The sequence below is a fragment of the Sprattus sprattus genome (assembly GCF_963457725.1).
Source record: "Sprattus sprattus genome assembly, chromosome: 5".
Lineage (NCBI taxonomy): Eukaryota > Metazoa > Chordata > Actinopteri > Clupeiformes > Clupeidae > Sprattus > Sprattus sprattus.
In genome coordinates, this window is record NC_137924.1 from 29,269,356 (window position 1) to 29,282,233 (window position 12,878).

Consider the following 12,878-nt stretch of genomic DNA (forward strand, 5'->3'; position numbering starts at 1 on the left):
AATAATTCAGATACTTCTCTTTCTGTGTATTAATTATTTGGTGAGGCCAATTTCTCTTCATTTCATTCTTCTTAATGAGGTGTCAGTGTCCTTAGGTCGGTTATTGTTATTCCTATGAGTCATATTTGTTTGTTAGTTTCCTGTTGGAGCCCCAGAAACATCTCACTGAGGGGACTCTCTCCAATGTTCAGTTTTTGGTACTTAAGGGCTTTGAAATGATGGAGAGGAGGCTTCACTTGTTTTTAAATGTTGCCAGAATGTCGCAGCTCTTTTGTCAGTTTTTAATAATAGAGGTTATTGGCCTAATTCCGTCCTGCGTGCGCTGTTGGGTGCGTGCCTCTGCATTCCAAGGATACTCCTGTGGAACTCAGCATGCAGGCTTCATTTGGGATTTTGTCCCCTTTTTCAACGTCTTGGTTTATCAAAGGACCCCACATTTCGATGCCATGCAATGAAAAGTGTTCAATTACTGACTGAAATATTTTGAGCCAAATTCTGAAGGGTATCTAAAATTAAATTGATGTTTTTCAAGGCATAGAAAACTCTTCTTGCTTTCCTTTTCAATTCATCCATGACCACGCTGAAGGGTCCAGTTGCAACTGGTTTTCAACCCAAGGTATATCTATATTTATATTTCATATATTTAAGTATAATTTGACACGTGTACAGTTTTTGTTCTAGCAAGGGTGAAATTACATTTAATCCCTGTCATCTGGTTCTTTTCTGGAATGTAAATATTTAGTTTTCTCTCTCTCTCACTCTCTCTCATACACACACACACACATACATACACACACACACACATACACACATACACACACACACACCCTCATATACACACTCAATCACACTCACACTCACACTCACACACACACACACACACACACACACACACACACACACACACACACACACAGACTCTCACACACACACACACACAGACTCTCTCTCACACACACACACACTCTACTTTACTCTTACTTACTCTCCCTACCGCAGTCCCCCTCTGCATCATGTCACTGATAGAGGGTGAAGATGTTAATCATCCAATATTTCCCTAATTAAGCCTTACGCCCCTTCATTAATTACTCCTCGGCCTCTCAAATAATTTCCCAAAGAAAAAAAAAATGTCAGACACCTTTTTTATTGTGAACGGTTAATTACTGATTGGCCGCTTCAGACAGTTTCCCCTTGCACTTCACTGTGCTCTCGCAAGCCATTTCAAGCCAGATTTAGCCTGTCCTCAACACCGCGGCGCTCTTGAGAGGCCTTCAATGCCACCCGTCACAGCGGGCGGTCTCAGATGCTGGCGGAGCAAGATGTCATCGCCTAAAGTGGGAGCCTCTGGGCGTGCTGCGGTTTCAGTCACTGATAGCATAGCAAAGTAAAGAGATGTGGGAAGCTGTTTGATGTCAGAATGGTTCAGATTCAGAAGCATATAAGTAATGTATGTGAATTATTGAAAGGACTTGAAGTATTCTTGACAAGTCTTTAAATATGTATACATGTACTGTATATATATAAATATTTATGTTGTTAGTAAATTGCTTTCATATTGATTTGATTGACCATATAGTTGCACCCTTCTAATTTCCCATGCAAACTCTATCTGCACCATAGGCCGGCCTGAGAGTGGTATATAAAGACGAGTGTGTGTAATTGTGTGTGTGTGTGTGTGTGTGTGAGAGAGAGTGAGTGTGTGTGTGTGTGTGTGTGTGTGTGTGTGTGTGTTTGTAAGAGGTGTCCAAGTAGTGGACAATAAGACATGAGATATCTACTGACACCTGAATAGATGTAAACAGATCAGCTAGATCGAGCCACTACCTTGTCTTAGTGTGGCTGTGGCAGGCTATATTCCAGAATTGATTTTAGTCCAGAATTGTTTTCTCGATTTTAGTCCAGAAACTGATATCATAGAAGAGTTTGGCTTGCCAGATGTTTTAGACATGCAGTTTGTGACTGGAAGTGAGTGCTTTAGTTAATTACAAAGAGAAGTTATTAATTAATATCTCTCTGCATCTGTATAGCTGCTATGAATGAGGTAAGCCACTATAAAAGAAGCCTACCGGTCTCATTCAGAAGTCTGGAGGAAGAAGTCCTGCAAAACTTAGTCCCAAGTCCCACTGGCTTTTCTCAAGATGTTAAGATCTTATGACTCATCTCCTAACTGGGTCAGCCTGTTTGTTTGACTCTCTGACTGGGTCTGATCCACCTCACCTTTCCGGAAGATCAGTGCTCATGACAAGCTGGTCTCCAGTCAATCTTGATATATATGGATCTATGCTAATTATCTTAGCCGTTAGCCCAAATGGACTTCAGACCACATGGAATGTATCCAGACCACAGGGAATTAATGCAGTGAATGTTGTCCGCACAAATGTGGAGCAGGTCCAAAGAGTAAAGACAAAACATGATTATGCACAATATTTGCCTTTTCATTAACCTTTTCCCTACCCTTAATAGAGACAGGGTAACTGACTTTCAGCAACTGCCTCTCTCAAAGGTCACACGTTCGACTCGATTAACACCTGCAGATAGCTGCACCATATGTCTCTGCTGGAGAGGTTAATCAGGTTACTCACTCTCTCCCCTCTTTCTATCTGTCTTGCTCTCTCTCTCTCTGTCTCTACCATCCTTTCTCTCTCCCCCCCCCCCCTTCTCTCCCTCTCTCCCCTCTCTCTCTCTTTTGCTCTCTCTTTCTCTGTCTCTACCATTCTCTCTCTCTATCTCTCTCTCTCCCTCTCTTTCTCTCCTCTTCTCAGACGTGGGCTCAGTCGAGGGCCTGGCCTACCACCAGGCCTGGGACACCATCTACTGGACCAGCTCCACCACCTCCAGCATCAGCAGGCACAGCGTGGACCAGACCCGGAACGGGGCGTTCATTCGCGAGGCCGTGGTCACCATGTCCGAGGACGACCACCCGCACGTGCTCGCACTGGACGAGTGTCAAAAGTAAGGCCCTCTACTTGCTACAATCCATTTTCCGGCGCCGTAGTTTTAACAGAGCCGCTTCATCAGCCAAGTCCATTAGTTTGCTCTTTTGTGCTGATATCATATTTAGCAGACGCTCCAGCGTTACTCACGGTACACTGACCGAGAATATACATGTTATTACCACTTTAAACAGCAGTGCGTTCACCGAGCTTAAGTACAGGGGCAGCACTTGTTGCAGAACTGCACTCTGGTCTGTGTTTAATCAACATCGCCTGGTGATAAGTACTAATGCGGCTGTCTGTGGTAACACCGCACTGAGGATGAGATCAAGAGATCTCTACCGATGTTATAAATGGACTGCGTTTACAAAGCACTTTTCTACTCGGAGTGTATTTAAAGGACTTTAAATTGTGTGCGGCACATCTACCTAACAGCGGAGGAAGCCGTATAGAGGGCAATTTGGGGCTCATTATCTTACTCAAGGACAGGATGATACAGAGAGAGGAGGAACAAGACCAGAGTGGAGTGCCCTCATATTACCTGACATTACTTCTGCCTCCTGAACTGCAGCGGATACCTCCATAGGGACATTAACTTACATTAACAACACTTTACGTGTGTTTATTCAGCAGCCATTATTCTTTTAGCCAGACTGACTCACAGTGTGTGAATAGTATGTTTTATCACACACGTGTGTATCCCCTTTTAGCCAGACTGTCTCACAGTGTGTGAATAGTATGTTTTATCATAGGTGTGTGTATCCCCTTTTAGCCAGACTGACCAACAGTGTATGAATGCTATATGTTTTATCATACGTGTGTGAAGCCCCTTTTAGCCAGACTGACTCACAGTGTGTGAATAGTATGTTTTATAATACGCGTGTGTAGCCCCTTTAAGCCAGACGGACTCACAGTGTGTGAATAGTATGTTTTATCATAGGTGTGTGTATCCCCTTTAAGCCAGACTGACCAACAGTGTATGAATGCTATATGTTTTATCATACGCGTGTGTAGCCCCTTTTAGCCAGACTGACTCACAGTGTGTGAATAGTATGTTTTATAATACGCGTGTGTAGCCCCTTTAAGCCAGACGGACTCACAGTGTGTGAATAGTATGTTTTATCATAGGTGTGTGTATCCCCTTTTAGCCAGACTGACCAACAGTGTATGAATTCTATATGTTTTATCATACGCGTGGGCTCCCCTGAGAACTAAACCCATGACGTATACAGAGCCACCTCCTGGCTCTACCAGTTGAACTGCAAGAAGAATCAAAAAGGGTAAAAAAAAATATATGTTTTTTAATAGATGTCGGTTCCATCCATCAATTTCCAACCGACATGGAAGTGTTTGTGTGGGCTTCTTTTTGAATTAGTATTTTTTCGACGTGAACTATTAGAAAAGGGAGATTAAATTGAGGAAGTAACAGACCTGGGAGTGAATGAAAAGCCCTCCAATCCCTCTGGGCTTTGACCTGTGTCATATAAACACATCTAGCAGCACACTTAGTCGGCATCTGTTATTCACGGCACGGGGTTTAAGTAGCACACACACAGACGCACACTAATAGCATTTGCTAAGTGGAGATCGTGTGGAGCAGTGTGCTGATACGGCAGAGATATGGGTCAATCCAAAAGTGCCCCCTGTTACAAAACATTGCAGAACGCCAATGCAGAGCAGGTGGAGGTGCAAAGTGCATTCTTCACATAGTCAAGCATTCCCTTTCAACTTCCCTTACATCATCGCTTCGTCAATACTTCTTCGTCAGTACAGTTCTTTATTTCAAATACAGAGTGTGAATTTATTTTATACACAAAAACACACTTTGTTCCCCAGCTGTGTCAGGGAGAGTAGAAGAGTTTCTAATTGGTTTAACCTCGGTGAAAAGACGAGGTCACAGGCATCAAAGCAGCGGGCAGTGCAGTGTTTTCACAGTCGGGTCATATAGTAGGGAAAATTGTCTGTGTAACATGAAAGCACAGCTGAATTTGCAAACTTTAACTCAACAAGCACACAAATTACTGTGAAGCAAAGATGGGGGGGGGGGGGGGGGGGCAATACAATTAATATGCAGGAGGGGCACTGACCCCGGGTTCACTGAATAAATTAAACTCACAACCTCGCAGAAAATATCCTTAGTCGGTACTTTGGCATGCCGTCAAACACACTGTAGTCGGCTGTTAATTAGAACTTGACCCGCAATGATTAATTGGGCTCTGTGGCTGAGCATTTAAGTTATTTTCCCGACAGACCATTAAAGACTTTAAAAAAAGACAAAAGAGTGCTGTTTTCAATTAAAGCCTACGCACAAACATGTCAGAGGATCCTCTGTGTATTATAGATATGATATTTCTTTGTTGTTTTCACTTGGTTTGGTTTCTTTTCAATTGTGATATACTCACCTTTTTGTGCTGCTGTTCTCATTGTTTTTTACCACAGCCAGTGTTATGAAGAACCCTGTTCTGAAATACAGTGAATAATTAGGAGGCCTCTCCTCTCTTCGCTTCACTTGGTGATGGTCAACATCGCTGACCTTATGTGACCGTGTCGTCATGTCCATGCCTTGGGTGTTACATACAGTAGACCCTGTGAACTGGGAGGTCGTCTGAAGAGTCATCACCTACTCCTGTCACCCTGTTACGTCTCTTGACAGGGTGCGACCCTAGGCTCAGTGTTGCTAAAGGTCTTGACACGTGTCGTGACATGATTTTGTGAATCTCTCCAAAAAGTATAAAACACTAAGTTTAGCCTGTGCCATCAGTTAACAGTCGCTGGGAACGTTTCCATGACTGTAACGTACCCCAGTCAGCCAAACAGGATCTGACAGTAGCAGGTCATTTCCCATGCAGCATGACTTGTCATGACACATCTGCCTAACTACTTCATGATGTCACAGTGTTATGTCAGTGGCGTGTTGCGGGACTCAAGTTAGCCAGCGCCACCCCAAAAATCTCAGCCAGCTGACATTGGATGTCAGTTCCTGTTATGTGACCGGGGCTCAGAACTAAACTATCCCAGCGGACTGTATTATGGCAAGGGCCGTCTCATTACCTGCAGCAAGGTGGCAAGGTGGCAAGGTGGCACATCGGTCCACTGGAAATAGGCCTACTATTTGTTCTACAAAGTCATAATCTTTAGAGTTACAACCTTCACCGTCTGGCCTCTCATTTAAACACATTGTGCGGCGTTAATAATGAATATTATGTCGTTGTTTATTCATTTGTTCATTGTTTTGATTGCTTGTTGAGTGTCTAGCTTATTGAGCGCTTTTCACCTGATTATCATTTAATTATAAATCAAAGCAGTTTAGCCGCTGAGTGATAGTAGTAGCTTGAGTTTCAGATAAGATGTGAAGCATGTGGGAGATAGGAGGTAGTGTTTAACTCGAGAACACTATCTTAAAGGAACTCGGATTTAACACATCTGTTTAGTATCTCAATGGAGTTGGGTGATAAGTGGTTAGTGGTTAGCGGTCACATGTAACAGAATATGCGGTTCTTATTCATATCAGCTGTTATGGCAGATGTTGTTTTTTTCTTGCCATCATTCAAACTTTATTTCAAGGTCTCTCAAACTTTAGGGTCATCTACAGTAGCAAAGGCTGCTCTGAATTAACAATGCACATTATTATCTACGTGTATACATACTTTTTGCAAATTCTTTCTCTTTCAATGTCATATTTTCTCATATCAACTCATTTCATGAATGCTTGCCCTTTCACTCTTCCATTTTCTCCCTGTCTCTCTGTCATGACAGGGAATACAAATTGTGTCTCAATATGTAACAAACCTGCGTTTTATCTTACTTTATCTTACTGCAGGCACACAAGGGAATCAAAAGAGGTGCATTGCTCGTTATTGACACTAATACTTGTGGATTACTGTAAAAGACAGGTCACGATCGGTCAGATTAGATTAGATTAGACACAGAAGAGACCCACCGTAATCATAAAGTCTAGATGAGCTATGAATAATTCTGATGTCTGTCAGGATTTATTTTCTCTGCAGATAGGGAGGACCTTTAATGTTTCAATCTCTACCCTATTAAAGTCATCATCTTGTCCTCGATTCAATTTCACAGATCGTATTTGCTTAGTCGTCCCTGAGGGGGTTTCAAGTGATCTCCAGGGATATGTATATGCAGTGTGCATGATAATGCCGTGGCTTCCAAATGAATATGACATCTATATGTTACAGAACTAGTTTTGAGTGCTTCATACCGTGGTGGAATACAATATTTCCTGGAAAATGCACACTTTTAGAACCAATTATAAGAGTGCATAGGACAAATAAATAAAATAAATAACCTTTATTGTCTGGGTGTCTCTCAGTTGCCACTTTGGGGATGATGAAAGTTAAGCTTCCAGCCTAATTTCTGAAGGGTAGGGGGGGTTCAATTACAAGGCTGTATGTTTACATATACATTCCTGTGTACTTCAAGAGATACACATGGGATGTTCAGAAAAAACAATGAAGGGACAATAGTCAACTCATCCTTTCTCTTCCGTCACTTTCTCTTTGATTGTGTAGAGTAATGACTGTGTTTCTCCTCTCGAACCTCCTCAGCCTGATGTTCTGGACTAACTGGAACGAGCAACGTCCGAGCATCATGCGCTCCACGCTCGCCGGCAACAACATAAAGGTGATCGTCGGCACGGACATCTTCACTCCCAACGGCCTCACCATAGACCACAAAGCCGAGAAACTCTACTTCTCCGACGGAAGCCTGGGCAAGATCGAGAGGTGCGAGTACGACGGCTCAAACAGACAGGTGAGTGTAATTGTGTTCAATTGCTTCACCCGCGCTGCTACACTACCAATGCTGAGTAGCTCTGTGTAAAGAGGCGGGTGCTGGGTGGAGATGTGTTAAAAAACGCTTGCTATTTTTAGTGGATGGGCTGTACAGATTAATACACTTCAGAGCTTTGTGGTGCTTTACCCAGAGGAAATGCTTTCAGGTGATCCCCGTGGCTTTAATAAATCATTGTAGATAAGAGGATATGTAGGCATATGAGGAGGGGAACGCTTTTGTTCTAAATATTTGCTGAATGTTGCCGTGGGACCTCTTTGGCTCTTCTCGTCTATTCTGAGGGGTTTCATAGATGAAGCGCTTTATCCTTCAGCAGTAGGATCGCTCACTAAAATAATAGCCCCCTCTGAAAATTCCTCTACACATTATTTTATTATCTATTTATTTTTTGAGTCTAAATATCGCTCAGGGTTCTCCCACTATCTTTGTTTCTCTTTGATATATTTGAGGGTGTGCTTTTGGTGGCTGTGGATCTTGAAGAACAGACACTCTCTGTGAAGCTCCATCCAGCCGACTCCTATGGTTTCCAGTCAGATAAATTACCTGTACAGGCCTAAAGTAAGGGGTTTTGAGAAAGCTTAAACAGAGAAACCAAGGTCATTAGGACACTGGGAACAAATGGATAATGTCTTGAGAAGTAAGAAAATGTCAATACACTTGAGTATTACAATATCATGTTTTATGACACTGCATCGACTTTCAAAAACACGGTATTGATTTTTACTTAAAAGTTAATGACGTGTAGGAAGGACACAGTTGGTCATGTGCCAGCAGAATAGAGTCAGAGAATATCAGAGAATAGTGGGCTGACCTGCCACTACTGTAAGTTGATATTCATTGTCACCATGGCCTTTGTATTGTTTTACATTTCAGGTTTATTGTTCATTTTGTCCTTAACCACCATTTTTACCACCATATTAACCACCATTTTAACCACCGTATTAACTGCCATCAAACAAACTTTGCTTTGTCTTGCTCACCCATTATCTGTATGAATGGACTTGAATCAAGGACTGCACACATTCACACTGCCTATTAAAATAGTCTTATCTATTTGCTAAAACTTTGCCATTACTACACTGTATACAGTTTCACTTGCCACCGTTTAACTTCACATTCACTTCCTGTTTCCTAGGCCTACCCCATGGCTGTACCAATACCTGGAAGCAGGGGTGTTTTGCAGGCTACCCGTGGTCTAAACCATTTAGACCAGTTGTCAATACAAAACCCTATTAGGGATAGATTCAGGCTACGGTCAACTGTTAACAGTTGTAGTCATGTTTGTACAATATGTAGAAATGTTTGGACATTTGCTGTAAAATACATATCTTCAATAGGTACTGTTAATTATAAACTGTAATGGCCAAGTGTTTCTACACACGCTGAATTGGATCATTGGATTAGACTCTCAGCACCGATGGCTGGGATCTGTTTAGCTTAAGGATGTGTAAACTACAGTACATAATTATACTGCACTTGACATTTGTACTGGGTCATTCAGCATATTGCTAAATAAGTGCTCCCATGTGCAGTTACTGCATTTTTCTTTATTCCGCTTCACTTCTTCAGTGTAAACCAACCTTGTGTTATGATTAATGATTTAAGATCGGCTTGGTTTTAATAGGGAGCTAAAATAATGAGTATGAAGAAAGAAAAAAAACATTCACACTTAATTAGGTATTTCTTAAAAATGACTTATCAGAGAAAAACCCATAGGAGTTTGGATGTGAAATAATCTGATCTCTTAGAATATCTGTGCCTGTAGTCAATAGGAGTTCTGTTATGTGTAATGACTTAACAATAGTGAAGAGTCCACTTTCTTCAGTTCTGATCCGTTTCCAATACCTGAATATCTTGAATATTTGAATCATTGTTATTATCATTATTGTTGTTGTTGTTAGTGGTGGTATTTGGTGGAAAAGTACCCGATGCTTTAGTAAACCACACAGCCCTTCTTATTGAAAGAGCAAACAATATACAAAATGCATTAAATTGAGATGTTTTCCAAAGTAATTCCTTGAAGCGGTTTATTTTGAATCAAAATTTGATTCAACTCCAAGCCTTATTTCAACAATATTCTGATAACACAAAAAAAAACCTCAATGTGTATAAACTTATGAACTTTTAGTTTGATCTCTATGTAAGATGAAAGGCAGAATAAGTAGTTCAATGCAACAATATGCCTTAAGTTTTATGTCGTGTTAAACACTATTTACAATTTCACAACTTAATACAAGGCAGATTAACATAAAGTGCAATTAGGCTATTTAACTTCACTGCAGTCGTCAAACCATCTAATTATGCACCTGAGACCAAACGTATGGCATATGAAGCAGTGGCAGGGAGGATGACAGACACATAACTTTATACCACCATCAGGAGGCCAGAAGAGCTGAAGCCTTTGAGCTGCAACAGGTATCAAGAGAAAAAAAAATGTCCAGACATTTTATCTTCTTGATTCCCCAGTTTAGGTGCTCACAAAACAAGTAAAGCTCTGAACTCCCTCATAACATGGTAGCCTAACGGTTGCAGTAGGGGCCAAAACACTCTAATGGAGACGTTCAGACATCAACATTATTTAAGGTTGGTTGAAATTAGGTTGTAGATGAAAACGTACATTACCACATAGTTACAATTTTATAATGGCTAAATAACTGTATGCATATTTCAATAACTTTCCCTACACGTTTAAGATCACTCTAAGCACCTTTTTCCCCCAAACAAAGTATTTAAAAGGCATTAGCCAAAATATTAAACCCAGTGCAGCACATTCTTTTTCAGGCATTCCTTTTCGTTCTCAGCACTGTAGCTTTTCTAATGAAAGTCAGTATGCAAGTCGATACCCTCTGCTCCCCTCTTACCAGAGGATGAAGCAGAACTGTGGAGACATTTTTAATGTCAAACATTGGGAAGAGCTGTCATGGCGTGGCGCTCGCCACGTCGTAATCCTCCCCTTCTGAGGGATCCTCTCTGCTGGGGGAATTCAATTTGTGCCTGACACGATCCCGGAGAATGAGGGCCTCGGCCCCGGCTCAATTAGTTACACATGAACCAACCCGGCCGTTTGCCCCCAACTCGCGTGTCATGCCTTTCGGCCTCCCACACGCCCCCACGCACAGTCCGCGTCCTCTAATGAAGGCTTACTTTGAGGCCCCCTCAGGGGCTGTCCTGTCAACTGCCCAATTAAAAATGGCAAAATTAGGCAGAGCTAACTGATTATCAACACGGGCAGCCTCGCAGTGTCCTTGCAGTGGGGATCTCCCCCCCTCCCTGACATGCCTGACAGGATATGGAGGAGGTGACACATGACTTAGAGCCTCACTGAGGAGTTGCCTCACCCTTCTCTGGGGTTGAAGTCATAGCCCGGCATGAGTGCTCGTGTCATAGAGATGGGAACGACTCCAGGGCCTCTGCCCTGATTGCTATTTTTTTGTTTGCTCACTTAACTCGCTCTGTCAACCAGTGTTCAGACATTTGTGTTTAGACATGCCACATGTTTATCCAAACACTGAGAGACACTTTCACCGAAAGTGCTCACAAAAAAATACATTAAAAAATACTTTATTTGAACACCAAACAAAACCCTAACAGCAGGTACGTAACTAGGTATTTTTAGCACCTATCTGAAACCTTATTTCATCCGCTCAGATCATAATCTAATCCTATTTTTATTCGTCACGGCAAACAGTGTTTACAAACAGTTCATAAGTAACAGAAACAAGGCAAGAAACCATTAATCCAGTTTAGCATCTCAGACATATTATATCACCCTGAAGTGAATTTCTGCAGCAGTTCCTCCGTCAGATAAGACAAGCAGACGAAAATCGAAGGCGTAATGCAAAACTAGCGTCTTTCCAAGATTTAATTTCAAGTCAATATGCTCTATCAGGAGCCATCTGGCAGTCAGCCTGGTTCAATCCCCTCAGATCGCCAGTTGTTTTTTTTTGCGCAAGCTGGGTTCTTTTCATCAACACCTGTCCCATTAATCCCTCTATAGTGGCGAGCCTAATGTAATCACGCCTACAACCTGGGTAGCAATCTAGCAGTCTGGAACAAATCCGAGCTTGATCTGTCACTGATCTACTCGCGCCAGGTTTCAGTCAGATCCATGGGAAGAATGTCTCCTTTAACGGTCTCAACTGAGGAAGCCACTGGGCAGCCCTTCAGAAGCCTCCCAGGAGATTTTGTGTGATGTATTTATGTGATATGTGTCCGCCATCTTGAGAGTAGTGGGTACTTTAAAGTGTGTTCCATTTTTTTCATCTTTTCCACCGTACTCACCCACTTACTGAACTTAATGTGGTGTACTTAAGTGAAAACTGAAATCTACCGAATACAGACCGTTTTCCAGACCCAAATTTAACAAAGAAATAAAGTAAACTAGAATGCGTTTTGTGAACGAACTGCTAGAGTGTGCTTGCGCTGTTGCGTTCATCAAGCACAAGCAACTGCAGTGGCCAAGTGCGCATATGTTGTTGAGGGGCCTCACAGACTGATATCTGTACAGTACTGTGTTTTCTGTGTTCAGTACAACGTTGAATGCAGGTTGTAGGATGAATCTGCCATTCTTCCAGTGTAACCATCTGCAGTGACACTGAATACACCTTTTTGTTTTCAACCAATATATTTTAGCAAGCAACCAAGCTCAACCATTATATTTTGGCTCCACTGACTGAAAACTCATTACAATTTAGTCTAGTTTTAGGCACATTTAAAATTCCATATTATAGCCACATTAAAGTCCTTCCCTTCCCTTCTCAGGCCCATGGACCTCCTGTGTTGTGTCTACTGCATAGTAGTCTAGCTTGCAGTACTTAAATTGTGGATGCAATTAGTCTCCAAGATACAGATCTCATGCCTACAGCTGAATTCCAATTAAATCAATGTAAATAATAATTTAAGGCAATACTTGATTAACAGAATTGTCATTCAAATATACAACCAATATATTTTAGCAAGCAACCAAGCTCAACCATTATATTTGGGCTCCACTGACGTTTAGACATATGAGGGTATCTTTGTTGTTCTGTTTTTGTTTGTTTGTTTGCTTGTTTATTGTGAAAGGGACAAGTGTGATGTTGGCATACAAAGTTAGTCTTCTCTTATAAGCCTAGTTAGTACATCTGATTAGAGCTA

General features: G+C 41.8%; 1 protein-coding gene across 1 annotated transcript in view; it reads left to right on the forward strand.

Moving 5' to 3' along the window:
• lrp1bb (low density lipoprotein receptor-related protein 1Bb) overlaps window positions 1-12,878 on the forward strand; it is a gene marked incomplete at both ends in the record, with an annotated part of 317,704 nt that overhangs the window by 225,559 nt on the left and 79,267 nt on the right. The window contains 2 exon segments of the mRNA XM_080838235.1: window positions 2,763-2,952; window positions 7,499-7,703. Of these exon segments, the coding sequence (XP_080694361.1) occupies window positions 2,763-2,952; window positions 7,499-7,703 (395 nt within the window).